This window comes from Lacerta agilis, chromosome 3, assembly GCF_009819535.1.
Source record: "Lacerta agilis isolate rLacAgi1 chromosome 3, rLacAgi1.pri, whole genome shotgun sequence".
NCBI classification, from domain to species: Eukaryota; Metazoa; Chordata; class Lepidosauria; order Squamata; family Lacertidae; genus Lacerta; species Lacerta agilis.
This window is the reverse complement of record NC_046314.1, coordinates 43,448,863-43,470,872: the sequence shown is the minus strand read 5'-3', so window position 1 is coordinate 43,470,872 and position 22,010 is coordinate 43,448,863. Positions and strand designations below refer to the sequence as shown.

Sequence of the window (22,010 nt, the reverse complement as noted above, 5' to 3'; positions counted from 1 at the left end):
TATCCAGTTTTTGGAAGGAGGCAGGAAAGCTCCAGCATCCGGTCAGAGCCCTGGCACCTCCTTCGCAAAGCCCAGAAAGCTTCTGACTGCCTTAGGGAAGGAAGCGCGATTCTCACATGTATGATGTCAGGACGTCACAGTGTCACATGCATGACACCGCCCTCACAAGCTGGCACCTCTGGCCCCAACTGTTCCCTTATGAAAATGTCACCGCATACCACTGCCCTCCTCTGGTCCATCCACTGGCCCCCTATCTTGATGAGCTTCACAAAGAAACAGAACATGCTGCTTACTTCTTCAGCTTAGAAATAGCTTGATACTGTTGGCTAGTTTTGAACTGCCAATTTGTTGGTTGCTGCACTTCGTCGTTTATAGTTGTAATTTTATGACGATATTTTATATTTATTAGTTGCCTCTGGAATCTGTGGTTAAGGGACAAAATGTTAATGTTAACGATATGTTTCAAGTGTTTATTTTACAGGGAGTGTGGCGGAGGAAGTCACAAATAAATACTAATACAGGTGAGTAACTTGCAACATCAAAAGGGCAGATAAACTCTCCAGTGACAGATTAACAGTTCTTGAGCTTTGGGTCCAAAGAAGCCAGACACAGCCATCAGAGCAGATGAAAGACCTGCACATGGACCTACAGTAATTTCTCAGACTGCCACCATCCACTTTTTCTAGTCACTTCATTCCTTTAGCTCCATAAATTCTGATTTGTGGCTTTTGAGGGTTTTTGTACACAGGTTATCAGGCCCTGCAATGGCCAGTTTTGTTTTGTTTTTAATGATTATTATGTCCAGCGTGTTTTGGTTTTGTTTGGAGGTTAATATCTGTTCAAACTACTCAGCTATGAATGGTCATTGGGCAGTCTTTCGCAAATCGCTGTTTCTCAGCCTGACCTCCCTCACAGGCTTGTTGTGCGGCTAAAATTGCATCCTTGGAGAAAGGTCAAGGTACAAAACATTATCAATAAAACTACCCTTTTCTTCTTCTCTATTCCATTTCAATAACTATATAATCAGACATCCGATTTCAGGTGTACAGTCAGAGCACATTATGAGCTGCCAAGGCAGGGACTACAGCTCAGCACCGCAGGAGATTAGAGCCAGTAATGGTAGCTGCATGAACATTCATGCATTTCCTGATCAGCAGGTTGCAGCAGCCAATTTGGGTTCTTCTTTTCCTTAAGGTCTTGGCAGATAGATGATTACCAAGGCTGTTTTGTAGAACTTTCCGACTGACATAAATGTGTTTTTCCTCCCTTAGGCTGCATCCTCCCTTCTCTATTAGAGCCCAAGTTCACAACAAAATGCTTTGTATTACATGAGCTTCAAAGTGGAATGCCTAACTACACACACAGAGAGAGAGAGACTTGCTATCTGTTATCTACAGTTAATGTTGCCGGAGTTTTCTTCCATATATATCCACTTTCAGAGTGGCTTTCAAGTTGACAAGCCTTCTCTAACATAGCTTGATTTCACTATTCTTCTCCTAGTCTCCAGCACTGCTCCAACATTCAGATTCTCCTAATTACTTCTTCACAAATTAGTTCCACTCTTTCCTTACTGAACTATATGCCTTGTTTCCCCCCTCACTTTTGCAGAGAGCAGGGGCGTCGCAGGGGGGGCGGGGCCGCCCCCAGGTCAAGGGGAGGGGGGTGACACTTTGGCCGGCCCCTCCCACCCCACCCCGCCGGGCGGACCCGAACGAGGGGGGGCATGTCGACTTTCCCCCTTCCAGCAGCTATTTTTCAAACCTGTCACCCCTTCCTCGCTGGCCACCACCCCCCGCCGGAAAAACCGCTGGGGGCGGGGAAAGGAAGCAGAGCAGGCGCATTCAAGCACTTGCTCTGCTTCTTTTTGCCCTTTCCGCTGCTTTTTTTCGGCGGGGGGGCGACCAGCGAGGAGGGGGTCACGCTTGTCACCCCCCCTAGCTGGCCACCACCCCCCCCGAAAAAAAGCCTCGGAAAGGGGGAAATTTCCCCTTTCTGCATACACGTGCATCGTGACGTCATGATGACGTCACGACGCACGCGTTGTGCCCCTCCCCCAGGGGGTGCATCTGCGCTGCCGCCGCCCCCAGCAGCGCAGAGGCTAGCTACGCCACTGGCAGAGAGAGAGAGGTTGGAAAGGGAGAAAAGTCTGAAATTATAAATATATGTTCAGAACACGAAACTTGTGTCGACTTCTGGGTAAATTAGAAATCTTACAGGTGCAAATCAATAAGGGAGGGGTTGAACTTGTACTATAGACAAATAATTAATTGTGACAGCCCTGTCTCTTACTACTGCATCAATGGCAGTATGGCAAATGCCACACCTGATGCAGAAGTAAACGGTTTCACATGACCAGAAGGAGTCAAACTGATGTGATTCATCATAATCTTTACCATTATTATTTCATTGTTTTATATCACCCTTCTTCTCAATGAAGCTCAGGGCTGTGATGACCTACCTCCCCACAAGTGGTAGTGGTAGGTACCGGTAGTCATTTCAGATTTTGAAAGTGATTTTCATATAGGAATCTACAGCAAGACCTCAAAGCCTGCTTAAAAAGGAAGAAAGAAAAATATTTCTTTCACAAGAATCAGTGAATTTGGATATCCTTCCTTTGTGGTTAGTTTTAATATATTTTTTTAATTTAGAGTTATTTATATCACATTCGCGCACAATAACTCATACTAAAGTAGAACGAGTAAAAAATAATATAGGTCAACAGTGATATGAACATAAGTTGCCTACCGGGAGGGGTACATAAAATGCCTTCCAGAATTATTTTTTAAAACAGGTCTTCAACAGCATTCTAGAAATGATTAGAGAACGCCCAAGTGTAGTCTCGCTGCCTTGAAGGCCCTTGTCCCTGGAATCTAGTGCACCCTATGGAACATCCACAAAAGATGGACCAGAGATCAGGGCTTTTGATGCCAATTTTAAGACTGACAGGTTACTATGGGCAAAGGACTTATAAAAGGACTTATAAATAGGATGCTTGTTTATTGGCCTAGGGAGGCGAGCTATCTATAAGACTTGCATAACTGCCAGCAAGTGGAACGATGGGAGGCCCTGGCCAAACTGGTGTACAATTAATGCATAAATGTTTTCCTGGGTGCAGACAAGTCATGACAAACGCTTGCTGTTTCGGTGTCTGTCCCAAGTCTGTAAAGGCAGCAAGGCTCTGCAGCTTGGTTTGTAAGTCTACATTTTCTTCTAAGAAAGCACCAGAACTGATCCCTCTGGCATTCTGGGCATCCTTTTATTGTATCCCTGCATTAAACCACTCACACTGGCCCTCCTTTCAGCCCTGTGAATCAGAACAATTGCATGTGGTCTTAAATACTGGCAGTAGAGCGTAGTGGAGAAAGGAATAAGGATCCACACCGCACACACACCCTAAATGGTTCCCACTCCCAGACTACAGGCTTAACACAGCCCAAAGTCACAACAGGGTGACTTTTGCCCATGGTTGCTATGGACTGTGATAAGAAGGAGAAAATGGCCTTAACATTCTTAGCAAAAGCAAATGAAATATAATCAATAAAATGCATTCACTCTTCTCATTTATTTAAATGCACATAGGGCAATTTTGGTTTAAAAACACTTAAACTTTTCAAACTTGTTTATTATCATCAACATCCCTCCTCATCACCCTCACTACTACTAGAAGCTCATATTTCACAGCAAACAAGAAAATACAGAACTATATACTGAAAGACTTTTCCTTGCAGCTCAGTGCTTAAGTTGAGATAGTAACTTCTATGCGTAGTCAGACCTCAATAGTGTTCAAAAAGTCAGATATATATTTTCGTCTAACTACCTAAACCTGAATCTACACTGGCGGTGAGGTCATCGTTTCAGTGACACAGTGGAGGAATTCTTAATGCCTACACAATATTGCCATCCACTCCAGGGGTCCTGCCCTTGGAAAAGAAAGGAGGAGATGCACCATTAAATTTTTGGCCGATGCTTATTGGAAGCTCAGCCAGGGGATGATGCCTTGGGGTGGAATACTAAATCAGAGTTATCCTGTGCGTGCATGCATGCATGTGCATACACAACATGGCTGCATATGGCATTGCCAATGTCACACCGATTAACGTGCTATAGTAACCAAAGAGTAATATTCCTCATAAGCTTCTCTAATACATACTCCACCACCACCCCATCATTTGGGCCAATTTCCTCTTCCTTTCCTGGCACCCTCCTGCACTGTTGTTGTCCTTTAGATACGGGATGGGGATTTGTCAAAGTCAATGAGCACTTTATTAAGGGAGAGTGCTCAGTAATGAACAATTCAGCAATTTAATGAGATTCTGTAGCTCTGTCTCCAGCCTGTATATCAAGTTTCACTTCTATAAAGCACCCTGACACTAATCCTCTGGCATACCCAATCTTCACCCTGGCAGAATATTAGATTCTTCCACGGTATATTGCATTACCAGTATAACCTTAGCAAAAATGATGAACTTAACTACACTTGAGGCAACAGAGCAGGCCTGATTTGATTTTCTTGTATTGGGTTGACTATGAGGGAATTACTTATTTACTAAGATAAAGCAAAAACAGTTTCTTATTGCTCACTGAAAGCTTGAATTGGCAATATTTATGTATGTCTTAATTCATTCTGGAGGACCAGGAATGAATATATATATATATATTGCCCACAGCAGTAAAATAGCTTAAATATTCTACGTAACAGCATTAGTAACCGTTAGAGAGGCAATTATGATAACACCTAAAGTGGTCAGTGTACAGTTTGCTGCCACTCAGAAAACAGCACATTAACCACCGAGGAACACAGTGCTTGCTGCAAGTGTGAAAGGAACAGAATACAAACACTTTTCTTCATGGGGGTTTCCTTTCTGGAAACCTAAAATAAATACACCAAAGAAAACACCTATTGTCGTCCTTCAGTACAGGACGAGAGACACATTTATGAAAATACAGTGCTGCATTAGCCACCCTGGAACATGGTTAAATGGTTCTTCTAAAGGCACAAATTTTATATACAAGTGGCGACCATTTTGCGCACATTCAACTGACATGCAGCTGCCTATGTGACAGTCCTTTTGGACCTGGAAGAGGGCAGAATGGGGGGGAACAGGGGCGGGGGGGCTTATACATGTTCCACCAATGCACACAGCGGGCAGAAACCGAGCCTCCCCCCCACAAAATGGTTGCCACCTGTACCCACTATTCCATCTCTAAAACAACAGTAAAACACCGAGACACCGACCACCACCCACCCACTACTCTAAACACTTGGCACAAGTAGCCCTTCCATCTGGCCCAGTTCTGATGTCCTGCTAAACCATGGTTTAGTGTAACAAGAATGTGTCCCAGTGTCCATTGTGTGTGGGGAAAGATCCCCTCTTTGCAATTTTAATTGTTAGACTCAGATTTTGCAGAGTGATTTTATTGTACTGAACCTTTCGGAAGTTTGTCTATAAGCCAATACAGTAAAGGTTTGAGATTGAATATTCACCCCTCCCTCACCTCTTTGAGAAGGGCAAAGGTAGTGTTATACTAAGGTGCTGCCAAGTCACTCTGTAAATGCTCCTCATGCATAGGCACTATGGAATGTTCTAGTAAGAAGTGCCCACTTGCAAGAAGAGCCGGTTTGGTGACGCCACACAATTCTCAGGGATAGGATGTGGGGCTGTCCAAGGATCTGTGAACTACTGGAGTTCATGTGGACATACAAATTTCATGAACCAGTCCCTTTATCATAATCACCGAGGTTGTTGCTTTAAACCGTGTCCTTCAACAAATTTCCAATACAGCGGTACCTTGGGTTACAGATGCTTCAGGTTACAGATGCTTCAGGTTACAGACTCCGCTAACCCAGAAATAGTACCTCAGGTTAAGAACTTTGCTTCAGGATGAGAACAGAAATTGTGCAGCAGTGGCGCAGCGGCAGCAGGAAACCCCATTAGCTAAAGTGGTACTTCAAGTTAAGAACAGTTTCAGGTTAAGAATGGACCTCCAGAACGAATTAAGTTCTTAACACGAGGTACCACTGTAAGCATAATCTAGTACTGGGGAAATAATACACTAATGCAAGAGGAGTAAGCTATACTATGTGCTACTGTAGTTTAAGATGCTTACACTAGATTTTCTGGCTTCCATTATAGCTATATCTATATTGTATCTCTTCCTTAGCAAAACACATTTCAGGGATGGCACTGTATTTTTGTCTCATTGCAAACCAGATTACACTGAACAACAAGGGGCAGCTCAACAGTCACTCATCTTAATAATTTAGACCACACAATTATGCAACAGAGCAGAGAATGTGATCTCCCAAATGAATTAGTTTCTTTAGATCAAACAACATATTTTGCAGATATGAAAACCAAGGGTGCAATCCTTCCCAATGTATTAAGAGGTATCCAAAGGATGTAACAGAGGTCGCCTTCAGAACACATGGATGGACACAGTGCATTAGGACATTACACAAAATAGGCCTCCTATATCCCAGCTCTCCCCCACCCCAGGGTTTGGTCATGAAGTATGAGTTCTGCTGGAACAGCACTCCACTGCAAACTGTTGGGATTCCTCAGTACACAGCCACAGTCAGATTGTGCATCAATAATTTCCATCTGTTGCTTCCACGAAAAACGTGATTTGTTCTTAATCATTTTCTTTTCTGTAATGCTCAAGGGTCCACAGTACTAGTCCTCCTACAGTTTAACACACACTTCCAATTATCTTTGCACTTTACCTGCCAAATTTGTTCTTCGCTCAATGACGTGAGTCGGTCACTCTTCAAGACCTCTCGGATGAGGCAGTATGGTAGCGTCAGGACTTCTTCTGGGTGGTTCTTCTGTAGCTCAGATAGGTGTTTCACCAAGAAGTCAACCACCGCTTTTTCCAGTAAAGTGAGGTTAAATAGGTCAGCAAGTTTATATAGGTCCAAGTAATTAAAGCTATTTAACTCCTGGTCAAATAGAAGAAGAAGAAAAATTAGGAGTACAAAGTTCAAGCAGAACTGAAAAACTGCAATGTGTTCAAACACTGCATATTTATGGCATGGAAGAAAACATGGTAATCCAAATTAATCCCAAATAAACCCTACCTTGTTCCCATATGAAATAATTCATTTATCTACAAAGAGACACAGTTAAGGGGCTAGAAAGGGAAGGTACAGTACCAACTTAGGCATTTCTAAACCAACATCTGCTGATTCACAGAAGAACAAATGAGAGACAGATAAGCTAGTGTGTAAACCAATCAAATTTCTTTTGTAACAGGGAGGCCTTAGCTTTGGGTGAAGATGATTTGAGGGGGTTCAGTGGTTTGAATCCCTGCAACATGGTGAGTTCCCTTTGCTCTGTCCCTGCTCCTGCCCAGCTGGCAGTTTGAAAGCACGTCAAAGTGCAAGTTGATAAATAGGTACAGCTCTGGCGGGAAGGTAAACGCCATTTCCGTGCACTGCTCTGGTTTGCCAGAAGCGGCTTAGCCATGCTAGCCACATGACCCGGACGCTGTACACCAGCTCCCTCGGCCAGTAAAGTGAGATGAGCGCCGCAACCCCAGAGTCGTCCGCAACTGGACCTAATGGTCAGGGGTACCTTTACCTTTACTCTACATTAGCAAAAGATCCCTCAGGAAACCTGGTCTTTCTTAGGGTGGTTTAGAACAGAGTTATAGGAGAAAAAATTCCACCTAGCCCCTGAAAGAGCATCTGGAAGATGAAATGGCTCTGTTTCAGAGAAAATAAATTAAAAACAATCCACATATGGTATCATGCCCTGATGAGATTTAATATATCAGCTAGGTACAATGTCCCCAGTTTTTGGAGAGGCCTAGTGCTAGGGTTTGAAGAAGTTATAGCCAGCAGGGCACATATATTCATCTCTGGTGGAGTGCCCACAGATATTGAGATTTTGGGATACCATATCACAATGCCGTAACTTGAAAAACAACTTGCTAACATGACTCAAAGTACAAGGCTGAAATGTGGGGAAAAAATAATGGTTTCAAGTGTTCAGAGAATTATCAGTTGATGTTGTTTAAGATGTCAGATCCTTTTGATAACTAAGATAATGGTGATGAGACCCATAATGAGAAAAAATATTATGCTGTCACCCCATTGCAGTTGCTGGGTCTTTTCTTTTGTCTGGAGTTACCGGTATTTGTTTGCTGGTTTTTTTATTTGATTCAAGTAAATAATTGTGGTTCTCAATATTATTTTTTTAAGTATGGGAGATGACTTCAGATGAAGAAGCCCTTCTCTTATTTCAAAATAAATTTGTGTTTCTTTAACAGTGCACCCCATACAAGGCTTCTGGAAATTCAGGAGAGTTTCAAAAGTAGATTGGAATCTACCGTCTGAAGTGTTAAAAATATCAAATGGGAAGAGCCAAGTCCTTGGGCTCACCTAATGCAGCTCTTCAAACCCTTGCCAGTGTGAAAATAAAAAAAATATTGATATTAGCTATCACAAGCACTCCCCATATTTTCTATACTGGCATTCTATACTGTTATTCTTACAGTAACCCTGTAGGAAAATCAGGCCACAATATAGTGACAGGCTGTGTAAAGATTTGAACCCATGCCTCCCAAGTTCACTGTTCCATACTGACTTCTCTATAACCTATGCTTTCACTCCGTGTTTCTCAAACTAGGGCCCCGGGTGTTGTTGGACTACAACTCCCATCATCCCTAGCTAGCAAGATCAATGGTCAGGGATGATGGGAGTTGTAGTCCTGCTTTTTTAACCACTGTTTTAACCACTGGACTGCAGCTATAAGCTACCTCTCTTCTACATATGGTCAATCTGATAAACAACTTGAATGTGGAGCTTTTAAGGATCTCAAACTTTGTCCCACGGTATTATTTTAAACAGCACCAAGTCCTTGCCCACTCAGGATACAAGAACTTTAGTTCTGAATTCCACAGTCAAGGAAGCTAAGTATATCAGCCTCCTCCAACAAAATTCACCCCATTGTAATACCAATCACTTCTTCAGCTTAAAATTATACACTGCGATACACTGCTACCCAGCTGATGAAGCTGCATGCCAAAAAATGTCATGCTGAGATTGTGAGATGTATATTACTGATCAGATAACCCACCTTCCAATCAGCGATAGGGCTTTTGGAAGCATAATGACATGACAAAAGTACAGGAATTGTCTGCAGGAGTTGAACTTTTTATCTTCTTTTGGTGCCCACCCCCCCTAAAAATACATTAAGGCAGTTATCTGAAACATAGCAATCTAAACTGCCTCCTTGGAATACATTTCAAAACAAAAATGTTATAGGAACAGTAGTATTTTTTAAGACATCTACTAAAAAAAATTCAGTTTAGAAATGCAATTATAGTTGTTAGGAACAATCCAGAACTGACCATAGCTTGTGATAGCAATTTCACTTTCAAATGTTTTACCATTTTATTATTATATATGTTGCATTGAAGTCCAGTGAATGTCCACATACACATGCGAAAGTCTGGACCGCCAAACTATTTATTTATTATTCTATATAATGTATACCATCAACATAGCTCTATTCAACTTTTGTGCTTGCCTGCAAATTCAGAGGTACACACTAACGAATAATGTTGACAATCCCTGGTTGGCTTCCCCATCCTCTGTTTTCTATTTTGTTACTCCCATAACCTGATCTCATATAGGTTTGTGATACTACAGAGAACTCAGGTGAGCGCAGTTTCCTTCAACTTGTCCTCAAGTGTTGCACTAGCCTACCAGACACCCAGATCTCTCTTGTAGGCCAGACGAATAATTTATAGGCCCACTGCCAATCATCAATTCTTAGCCACCAATGGTAGCCAGGTTTCCTGCAGGCTGCAATAAATTATATCACTATTAGTTATTGGGTACCTCTGTAAGAAAACGGGGCACATAACTAAGGAGGAGAATGACAATACTAAATGTTGCTCTACTGATGCACATTCAAATGGCACAACCCAGCCGAAGCATGCTTAAACCTACTCATTTCAAACTGGAAAGTTAAGCATGTGTGTAAGCCTATATACCATTTAAAAATAAGTGAAGCTTACAAATATTTATCATTGATCAAAAAAAAAATGCAGCTAAATTCAGAGGGGGTTACTTTAAAGTAAACCTGAACAGGATTGGGTTGCAGAAAGGTTTAAACCATGAGCGTGCACTTAAAAATCTTATTGCATTAGGTTAGCAGAACTATTGCAAGAGAGCTTGCAGGATATTTTTCCAAAGTGTCCACACCCCTAATAAATGATATATATGAGTCCCGTGAATTTGTATGGTTCACACAGCTGCAAATTATATTGTACCTATGGCTCTCAACACACACATTATGTATGGCAAAAGAGACATCAACTACAGTGTATAGGAAAATTCCTTCCTTCTCACCCCTTGCTTTTTCCTGTAAGACTAATTGCAGTCGTTAACAGTCGTCAACAGGTTTTCCACACCTATCACCCATTCCCACCACCCTTCTGAGTAATACCCCTCCCCACTCTCACTATATACAAGGGTCTGGTGACTTCTGTTTCAGTGTATCTGAAGAAGTGCGCATGCACACGAAAGCTCATACCAAGAACAAACTTAGTTGGTCTCTAAGGTGCTACTGGAAGTTTTTTTATTATTTTGTTTTGACTATGGCAGACCAACACGGCTACCTACCTGTAAGTGTAAAAGAAAATACTCATCAACATTCTATTTTAGTATTATTTCATATCACTTGTTTTTCTTTATATGTTTAAGAAAAGCACTGCATGTGCCGTAGAAAGGATGTATGTAAGTAAGAGGCTGATAAATGAGAGTAAATCACAACCAAGTACACAGCAGAGTACAATATACCTCTGTTCCTGTGTGCTGTGCTATAAAAAGGAAATAAAAACACAAGGAGAACTAAGGGGAGAGACTGCATTTCTTTATGACCTTATTTGAAAGATAAACTCCTTAGGGAAATACAATTTATTCAGATTATCAAGACCCTGCTGTGCAAATCTACAATCTGGGAGCACACTACAGAGATCAAAAAATATTTACTTTATTCTGTTGGGTATAAAAGCTTCTAATGAATGCATAATTAAGACAGGAAAAAGTGTATACAGCTTTAGAAATTCCATCGCTCAGCCAAGCCATTAATATCCAAGGCATCATACCCAGTTGTTACTCCACCTGCTTTAGTTTTGGATTACAGAATAATTATAAATCAAGGTATTATGTCATTTTCCCATCCATATACCACCAGCCCTTCCTATACGCAAACACGATGCACTGAAGGTGATTTTGCCCCTCCCTCCATCAGTTCCAAGATGAAACGATAATTCAATTTAAAATATCAAAAAGTGTATATATTGCAAACTACCGGCTAGAGGTACAGAGCTTGTACACATATCTGAACAGCAATAAAGAGATGGGTTTTATCTTTATCTGGTTGCATTTTATGACAATAGATACTGGATAATGAGAAACAGGTAATATACTAAAATTACGTGGAAACCATATATAAAATCCTATCTAACCTCCTCCTCCCCCAAATACACACAAACACACGCAGAGAGAAAGACAGAGCGCACTTGGCAAACCAACATCCATCCTGTATTAAATGCCAGATTTTTATTTGAATCAAACACTATCTACACCTTAGGTTGTCTATGATTTGGCGGATCAACATATATATAAGAAAACCAGTCCCTTTCAAAATCACTACAATTCCCAGCATTTTATATCATTTGCCACACCACAGCTGTATTAACCCTGCAGAGGCTTAATTGCACACTCACATCTATTGCAGCATAATATCCACAAAGGTAGGTATACTTTATGCGGCAAAAAGCGACCATGGAACTCCTCTACAAACCTCATTGACATAATTAGGATTTATGCAAATATCTCAAGTGTTCTTGGGTATCTTCAACTGGTATTTAGGCAGATAATTTCCTAGGAGATCTATCATGTCATTGATAAATAATACAACAATAATGTATTAGTCACCTATTAACCAAATCTTCTGAGAAGCACACAACATGGATCAAATTACAAAATGAAACATCCAATGAGATAAAGTAACATTAGCCCAATTCAACGTAGGATTTAAAATATTAAAAACATTAAAATACTTTAAAAGGCCTGGGCAGACAGAAAGACCATGGCCCAGTGCTGACAAGATGTCATAATAGACACTCTAGGGAGAACACTTCCCAGCTGGGGGGCACCACTGAGAAGCTGCCCATCCCTAGGGTTGCCATGTTGTTGTTGTTCAGTTGTTCGGTCGTGTCCGACTCCTCGTGACCCCATGGACCAGAGCACGCCAGGCACGCCTATCCTCCACTGCCTCCCGCAGTTTGGCCAAACTCATGTTAGTAGCTTCAAGAACACTGTCCAACCATCTCATCCTCTGTCGTCCCCTTCTCCTTGTGTCCTCCATCTTTCCCAACATCAGGGTCTTTGTTGGGTTGCCATACGTCCAGACATATCCGAAATACTGCAGTCGGCAGCAGTGTCCAGGCAAAAATGGAGAAAAAATTCTGGGAAAATCTGCCCATGTTGCAGTGCTGTTTTTGCCACACATACACACACCCCAAAATAGCTCAAATACAGGGGTTGGGTGGAGGTTTTTTTTTCGATTTTGCCCCAAAAGCTTAAACAACTTTTCTGTCCAGATTTTCACTGTTTTAAATATGGCAACCCTCTCTACCCCCTGCCATTCCCTGTATTTCTCCTGCTAAAAATGCCCCCGCCCCCGTTCTAGTCAAGTCATGTGCCTTAATACTAACCATGCTTATCTTTAACTTGGCTTTGCACACTCCCATCATTATCATTAACGTTGTTTCAAGTGTTATGCTAATCACAGTTGACTGAAAAGGAGATGAGGAAAGTGGGGTACAGGAGACAGGAAGGAGGAAGCCTGCATGTCCACACGATACTTTTGCTCTATTAGCTGTGGTTCATAGATTGAGAGAACCAGTCCTGCCAAAACCATTACCGCTCCCAATATTTCACATCCTGTACCACATCTTTCCTAAGTTTCCTTTCCAGATATAGCACCCTTTGCATGCTCAGGGCTGCAACCAGCTAGGGCACTTCACATGTGGCAATCTGTTTCCACTCACAGATCCCGCTTGTTTCTTTGAGGCAGGGGTCTTCAGAATATTTCAAAACCTTATTGACTGTAATGGCACGATAGAGCTTTGATGGCCTGCAGATACATTTTAGAACCAATTTCTTCAGCCTGATTACCCAACTTTAAGACACACTTTCCCTGCTCCCTACCGAGATTCCTGCATTGCAGGGGGTTGGACTAGATGACCCTTGGGCCCCTTCCAACTACAGGATTCTACCAACCCAGGCCTTGCCAACAAGAGCAGATTATTCGAATTTCATATGTACTTTTCATTAATTCATTCCAAGTTCTGAACATGTGTTCTTATTTTTGTGGTGCAGGTTTCATATTTGATTGGGGCTTTACTTTATGAATATATATATATATATATATATATATAGAGAGAGAGAGAGAGAGAGAGAGAGAGAGCACAGAAGTCCTAGGGCCCACCTAATAAGTTTCCCACTTTGCTAAAAGCAAAGCAGATTATCACTTCTATTTTAGGCTGCTGAAAAGAATAATCACTCAAAACCCGGCAAGCATCTGACAGACATCTGAAGATGAACTTATTCTTTTCCCATCTTAACCTTTCTCAGTAGCTTGTGGATGAGAAACAAGATTTAAAATATGAAGGCTACTCATTCTTCAGAGATGTCTATTAACATGGATAAAAACCAATTTAAAAATTTTGTGCATGTGGGTGGATAGGACTGGGGAAGCTGAAATAAAATATTCCTCCATTTCTTTCCAAGAGCTAAAAGGGCTACATGCATCTGGTACTCATATTTCCTATTCTCTCACATTAGAGAAGCAAGTCTCCTCTTTCAGGTCACGTATCCCACATAAAAGTGCTAAACTAATGCCGTTTAATGACAAATTAATGTCCATGAATAAAAAATACACCTCTAATAGCATAGAGTAATTTGCCATTACAATATCATCATTGGACATGCCCCTGGTTTAATACGATGTATTTAATTCATAACTTAATGAGTGATATATAAAAAGAGAGAGAGATGAACCCTGCAATTACATTTATGTGAGTCTGTCACCTTATTTGTAAAACCTTAGAGTCATTTACATTCAAATTAGAACAAATGAGTGATTTCACAAAGTGCAATGATAAATGACCATTGCTGCACAAGACAGGGCTGTATTTCCTGCGAAACCGTTAACAGTTCCCCATTATTTGTTAAAAATTACAATGCATATTGCCCAGTGTTGTGTGAATAATGACTTTTTTACTGATTAGGTCACAAGACTAATATGGAGCAAAATAAATAATTTCTTTTCATTTTTGTTCTTTCTGACGCTTTAATTTATTCAAACAAGTGGACTTACACTGCCACCTACTGCTTAGTGGTGAGTATTGTGGGGATTCCAGTCTTTCAAGACAAAACAAAATACCCCAATCATCTATAATACCGGTTTTGATGTTTTAAAACCTAAAACCTTCCCACCCAACCCAAGTCAAGTGAGACTCCCCTCTGCTCAAATGCTGGCTGGTAAATTACAGGACGTGTAATATTTGCACGTACCAACCAGTTCCACTTGACAAATGAAACACAAATTAAGTGATAAGATTGATGAAAATATATATATAGTACACATCGTCATCATTCAGCAAATATGTGAATGAATGAAATCAAGGTGCAGTGCCAAGATGGATGTCTGAATGCCACACCACCACCATAGATCAAACATCACAGGCAGTGCCTTGTGATTCCTTGTTCCCCTGCCTTTTCAAAATGACAGACAAGGAGGAAAATTGTGTGCTCCTTGAAATCTGCCACTTTAAGCGACTGCCACAGGGCAAGACCTACATCACAGTTGCTACCCCTGAACCTAGCACCTTTCAGTCAGCAGCTGTTCACAGGTTCAAAAGCCAAGCTTGGGGTGGGGGGGACAACCTGCCTTTAAAACATTATTTGCAGTGTTGTAAGGACTGCATGAATGCAAACGCTTAACAAAAGCTCCTGCCAGCCCATGTGGTTTGTAGCACAGCACCTTTTGTAAGATTAATTCCCTGCACATGTTAAACTATGAATTAGCCTAACTATATAGACTTTAGTTGTATCATAAGCTAAGCCCCAGTGTCTAATCAAGTCTTTCTATCAAGCTAATAAAAGCTCCCGGGAAGAAAAACCACAACAATTTCCAGCACTTCTCCTTGCCTGCCAGTAATAATTCAGATAACAGAATGTAAAAATAGAACATATTGCTGTGATTATTACTACCTCTTAATAAAGACAGCAGCACAGTATCACAGAGTCATTCTACTGGACTTCTCTACAGCTGTTGCCACCATAAATTCCTGTCCACATTCTAAGAGGGGCATGGAGCGAAAAGAAATCCTGCAAATTTTTCTAGTTCTTCAATTCAGAAATTCAAGATTAAAACCAAACCCTCGGGAATCCAGCAAACTTCAACACAGTTCAGTGTTGCTTAATTAAAACACTGAGCAACTAATGAGTCGGCAAAAGTTGTAAGGAATTCATGACATTATATACCTTCCAGTTCCTAATTCTCTGGCCAGCTAGTTGTCTACATTAGGTGTATTCTTGAGACCAACCTACATACCACATAGAACGCAATGCAGTAATCTAACCTTCAGGTTACCAATACATGGACACCTATGGTTAAATTATACCAATCTAAGAATGGTGGTACCTGTCTTATTAGCTGAAGCTGGTTAAGGGTACCAAGGAACACATGGGATTCCAATGACTGGGTCTACAACAACCTGCTCCTTCAGAAAGAGTGCAGCCCCATTCAGGCCAATTCCCTGGACCTGTGAATAGTTCGCCCAGTTCGGATGTCACAGAGAAATAGAGTTGGGCATCATAAGCATACTGATCATATCTCACTCCAAATCTCCTAATGACTGGTTCCAAACATGATTCGATGTTAAACGGCACTGGAGACAATATGGTGTCCTGTGGCACCCATAGCTCAAGAGCCAGGGGGCTGAGAAACACTTGTACAATGGTATCTTCAGGAGTGGCCACACTAGTGTCTCCTTCAGGGTGGAAGGCACCACCACCCCACTTAAAAACAACCTATCTCCCCACCCCAAATCTAGCTTCAATCAGCCATGAATAACAAGGATCAAGAGGACACGTGGTTGGGCGCATAGTTGCAAGCACTTGGCACATGTTGTTAGGCTGCAAGAACTGAAACTGTTCTCACATTGAAAGGCTTGATGGAGCCTTTACTAGAAGTTGTGTCAACCATGGCATCAAGCTCACTACCAAGGCAGGTGACTTTGCCCTCAAAGCACACAGCAAGGAAATCACAAAGGGTCTCTGAGGTGTCCTGGGTGGGCTCCATCTACCAATATAGGTCTCAAGAGCCCACAGACCACCCTAAAGCTCTCCACTAGGCAATTACTCAATGATCCAATGGAGTAGGCCTGCTTCATTGTTTTCATCACCACTAAGTAGGCACCATTATGTGCTCTAACTCATGCTTGGTCAACTTTGCAGTGGTGATTTCACCATCTGCTCTAGCAGTCATGCAGCCTATTTAATAGCACATAGCTCCGCAGTATACCAGGGGACAGGATTTACTAGGAAAGCTGGGCAAAATCCACTCCTCCCAGCTCACCCACCCAGATTGGCTCCTTCATCCACTAGCAAAACTAGCAGCCACAGAATGGAAAGGCATCTGAATCTTATCTCTATACATAAAATGCAATACAGAAGCATCAACATCGTTTAGAATGAGAAAACTGGAGTGACGTGATGAAGGTTTAAAAGATCCCAAATGGACATTTTTTTCTTGAGACCAAGCACAAAATGGTGGCAAGCTTCCAAGCTTTTCAATATTTTTCATCAGGCAAGATGTTCATAAGAGTAATGCAACAGCAACAATAAAAAGCGTTAGGGTTGGTTAATGTTATTCTAGATTCGCTGTACACTATACAAACCCTATGGCAAATATAGTTGGGGGGGGATCGAATCGCCACAAGGGGGAACAGTTATCTCGCCACTTCAAACTGCAGCAATAGATCAGAAAAGATGAGTGCTGTTTTTTCTACAGTACTTCTCTTGCCTTCAACCCAGTAATTTGTAGGCAAAAAATAGACGGAAAGCAGCACCCTAAAGCCATAGAAATGATGGGCTGAGACAGCCATTTGCTCACTTTTTGGCAGCCCTGTAAGTAACTTTTATTTTGAAAGAGGGGGGACCATTAGATTGCAGTGAGGGTAAGCTAATCATTTGTGAAGTTGCAGAGACCCACAAGTGAATGCTCCAGATCCTGTGTGAACCACCTTTCGCAAAGCATTCACTTTTGTGACAAAAGCACTGAGAAAAGAACTATTACAATTCAGTGATTCTTTTTTTATTTTATGTTTTGCAGAAAAGGAACAGTTTCCCGGTCCCAAAAATGCTGTTTTAAAATGACTTTGCATTCTAAGCACCAAAATGTCTTTATCTGAAAAGGTTTGGGTAGATCCCTGTTGTTGAAACAATGCTCTGCAGGAACCCTGCAATATAGCTGTTTACTTGTACAGAAAGTACATAGGCAATGTTGACCCTCTTTAGCCTAAAGCAGGGATGTCCAACAGGTCGATCGCAATCTACTGGTAGATCCCTGCGAGGTTTTGGTAGATCATGGTCGATCTCTGGCTCCCCTTTCTTAGCATCACTAAAACTGACTCCTGCCATGCCCCCTTGCCCCGCCCTCCATTGTTGTATGATCTCTGGAAGGGAAGAGGGAGCTTTCTCTGGCTGCTATTTTGATCCATAGCAATCTTTCTGTGAGTGACTATACCCCTTTGTCCCTTGCCTTTAACTCCCCCCCAAAAAACTTTTTTTTAATAACACCTAAAAAACAGGGCTTTTAGCCTCCCTAAAAAGCTCAACAACTTTGAGCTCAACCCCCCAAAAACGGGGGTAGATCACTGCCAGTTTTTAATTCTGAAAGTAGATCGCAGTCTCTTGAGAGTTGGCCACCCCTGGCCTAAAGAATGGACAGAAAGGTGCACAGATGGAGATAGGAGCAGGGTATTTAAAGCACCACCTAAGCCATGAAGGTCTAAAGTAACATAGCACTATGAATTGGACCACAAAACAGACTGGAAACCAGAGCATTTGGCATAGCACAGGTGAATCATTCTCATAATGTATATTTTATATATATGGATGTATTTGTGTTTATTACAAAAATAAATAAATTCATTCCAGTAGCACCTTAGAGACCAACTAAGTTTGTTCTTGGTATGAGCTTATGTGTGCATGCACACTTCTTTAGATACACTGAAACAGAAGTCACCAGACCCTTATATATAGTGATATATATATATATTGTATATACAGGTATATTGTGTTTATTGTAATTGTTTTAGTATTTTGATTGTGTTTGTAAGTCACTTTGAGAAATTTATATGAGTAAAGTGACATAATAATAATAATGTCCAGTTCCAGTTAGTAATCTAAACAGCAATATCCTGCATCAATGGAAGTGTTTGAACAATCTTCAAAGGCAGTCACATGTGCCACACATGTCTTCTCTGGAGAACACAGGGGCATATACAGTACCTGATTTCCTGCCTCCTCATTCACAAAAGAAATCTGTCCTGTACAGTAGTACCTCTGGTTACGTACTTAATTCGTTCCGGAGGTCCGTTCTTAACCTGAAACTGTTCTTAACCTGAAGCACCACTTTAGCTAATGGGACCTCCCACTGCGCTGCCAGAGCACGATTTCTGTTCTTATCCTGAAGCAAAGTTCTTAACCTGAAGCGTTATTTCTGGGTTAGCGGAGTATGTAACCTGAAGCATATGTAACCCGAGGTACCACTGTACAGATCAAAGGCTAAACAGAAGTCCAGTTCACAGTCATAATCAAGGTATCATGTAGTTGTCACCTCCTGTCATATAGCTGAAGATGCACACATGTAACACAGACTGAAGAATTAAGCTAAGTGCAACCAAATAAAGGGGAGAATCAAGCCCCTTAGCCTTACCTGGATAAGATAGTGAGAACACAAACTAAGCATTTCCAGCAGCTGCAGATGGCTCCCTGCAGCAAGCACATCTTGAATCACACCTGGTTCCAAGAGTACCTATATTGGGGAATAAAGAGAAAGAGAACTTGTAAGGAACTTGTCCTTGAAAGTGCTCTGCAAAATATTCAATGTGATATTTGAAGCTGTCAATTCTTACAACACTCCAGGTGCACAATCTAAAGTTTTGCATTTTGTTTGAAAACCCTTTCAAACAAACGGTTTAACAGGCACTGTTTTTTCTCCTCACAATAGACAGGAAGGAGAGAGAAGCACTGCTACTTATTTTTGTAGCCAGCAAATACTATTAACCTATTAACAACAATTTCCCTACAGCAGATTCATACAACCAATATGCTGAATGGTGCCCACTTAAGTTTAGCCCATGTTTTCTCAGCAGCTTATGGTGAGGGGAGTCATTGGGCTAATTTGCCTTGTGCAGAAGCTGCCAGATTTGCACACTACTACAAACATATCAACACTGATCACACAGTTACCAAAAGAAGGCAAATATTGTCAACATGTCCACCTTGTGTGCATATTCACTAGAATGTTCAACAGATAACTTATTTGTTTTGTTTCTAACTTTGTACAAATGTAGCTACTTTACACTACCACAGAGATATCCCCCAAGTTTTTGTCATCTACATGAAACTTTCCACATTAGCAGCTTTGAGATCAGCAACTGAGCTAGTAAGGACCACAAACCAACCAACCAACCAACAAACAAACAGAGAGGGGTGTGTGTGTGAACGTAACACATTTTAAGTAATTGTTGTGGGAAATTACAGTCAAGCATAACTGTGCATGAGTGCTAGTTAGTGCATGAAGGGGTTATGACCATTGAGCTCTATTCCTAGATTCAGCCTCTTTTCCACGTGGAAGTGAAGCTGCTTCTCTTCCTGTTCCTCACTCCTCCCTTCCAGCCATGTAATCCACCAGGACGGATGTATCTGAACTTCATCCAAGTTCAGACTGCATACTTGAAGCTATATTGTGTATTTTGCACCCACGAGTAATCTACTTGTGTTCTCCTTGCTGCTGCATGGAACCATGTGTGAACCAGACCTTTGGATTTAGTAAGTAAAGCTAGGAAAATAAAACCTTCTTCACCTGACACTGAAATATCAGCATAGGCACCAGGTGAGCCTTTCTGGGGAGAAATGCCATAGTTAATGAAATGTTAACAATAACCACAAATGACATAACTGAAGAGGGTAGGGCACTGATCCTCAGTACATGGACAGGTATATTTGGGAAAGGCTTCTTCAGGCCTCCAGATCCCAAGCCATATAAAACCAGCTCTTGTGCTTAAAAGGAAACTAGCAAGTGAAGCTGTTGCATTCCGCTGCCCATTCTGCCTTGGTACCAGCTAGGGGGCAAATCTGTGGCCTGTTCAGGCTGAAGGAGACAGCCTGTCTGACTCTCTTGTGTCAGTCACATGTTTGAGAGTGGGGTAGAGGCAGGCTGTCATTTAAGTGCTGTGCTGCCACCTCTCTCTTCTTTTCCTGGCAGCAGCACCCACCACCCTCCCTCCCTGTCTCTCCGTGTGAATTTATGGCTGATCCACCTGCTTGCAGGGTTTTGTTTTGCCTATTCCATACTGAATAGCTGGGTGCTAGACATCAGATGGTCTGCTGTACTGTTAATTAGGCTAATCTGGTCTTCAGTTTGGTCAATTTTGGCGGTTTAGGAAGGAAAGTAGTTGCATTTTAACCTGGTGATCCCCTTTAGGCACCTTTCTGGGTGATGGGCTGCCCCCATGGCTTACACTCTGGGCTCTGCATCTCTGTGGTAGGATAGGGGCCTTGAGGCTTCATCTGACCAAAGCTATGGGGCCTTGAGTGGGTGGGGAATGGAGCAGCACAAGCCTTCCAGTGTGAGAGCCGAGCCAGTGTGGTGTGGTGGTTAAGAGTGGTAGACTTGTAATCTGGGGAACCGGGTTTGTGTCTCCGCTCCTCCACATGCAGCTGCTGGGTGACCTTGGGCTAGTCACACTTCTTTGAAGTCTCTCAGCCCCACTCACCTCACAGAGTGTTTGTTGTGGGGGAAGAAGGGAAAGGAGAATGTTAGCCGCTTTGAGACTCCTTCGGGTAGTGAAAAGCGGGATATCAAATCCAAACTCCTCTTCTTCTTCTTCTTCCTACTCACTTTCATGGGGTGACCTGGGAATGTGAGGCAGGCTGGACAGCCTTGCCTCCCCTTCCTGCAGGCAGGAGTTCTGGTCTCCCCAGTGACTGCTGTTGTTCAGGTTCAGGTTTGCTCCTGCAATAATGTTTTCCCACAATATGATTTTTTATGGGTTTTACTCATAACTGAAGTGCCCCTAGTTCAACCCAGCTTCTCTGTTTGTCTCTCTATTCGGCGATCAGGTCACATATGTTATATAACACAAGTGCCAGGGAGGAACCAGACAGCTGGGTTCTGAACTAAAATAAGTTTATGAGATGTCAAAGGAATCCCTGCATATAATGCACTGTGGTAACCTACCTAGAATTAATAGCCTATGGATCATTCTGATAAGCTATCTCTGTCCTGGAGAAGTTGTAGCTCTGGGGTAGTCAACATGGTGCCTTTTCAGATGTTACTGGACTCTCATCAGCCCTGGCCATTGGCCATACCAGCTGGTACTGATAGAAGTTGGAGACCAACACCCTCTGGAAGGAACCACGTTGGCTACTTCTGTTGTAGCTGGTGCACTAGGTTTAGCTGGCAAAAGGCATAACATTCAACAGGCGCTTTCAATATCAAGGTTGGCTCAGTCACTACCCAACTGCAAGCCTGATCTTTGGTCAAATGCAGCAGCCATCAACAGTACCTCATGAAAAGTATTAGATAAACAAACTTAGATCAAGTTAAGAAAACAACTAGCTAAATATAAAAGGACTGCACTAAATCTTATGCAGTGACTGCTAAAAAACTAAATACAGATTCAAAACA

The 22,010-nt window shown here is 41.9% G+C and overlaps 1 protein-coding gene across 1 annotated transcript in view; it reads right to left on the bottom strand.

The window, feature by feature from the left end:
- Nucleotides 1-22,010, bottom strand: part of LOC117043603 (kelch-like protein 32) — a 66,535-nt gene that overhangs the window by 18,609 nt on the left and 25,916 nt on the right. The window contains 2 exon segments of the mRNA XM_033143461.1: nucleotides 6,725-6,940; nucleotides 19,032-19,130. Coding sequence (XP_032999352.1) covers nucleotides 6,725-6,940; nucleotides 19,032-19,130 — 315 coding nt within the window.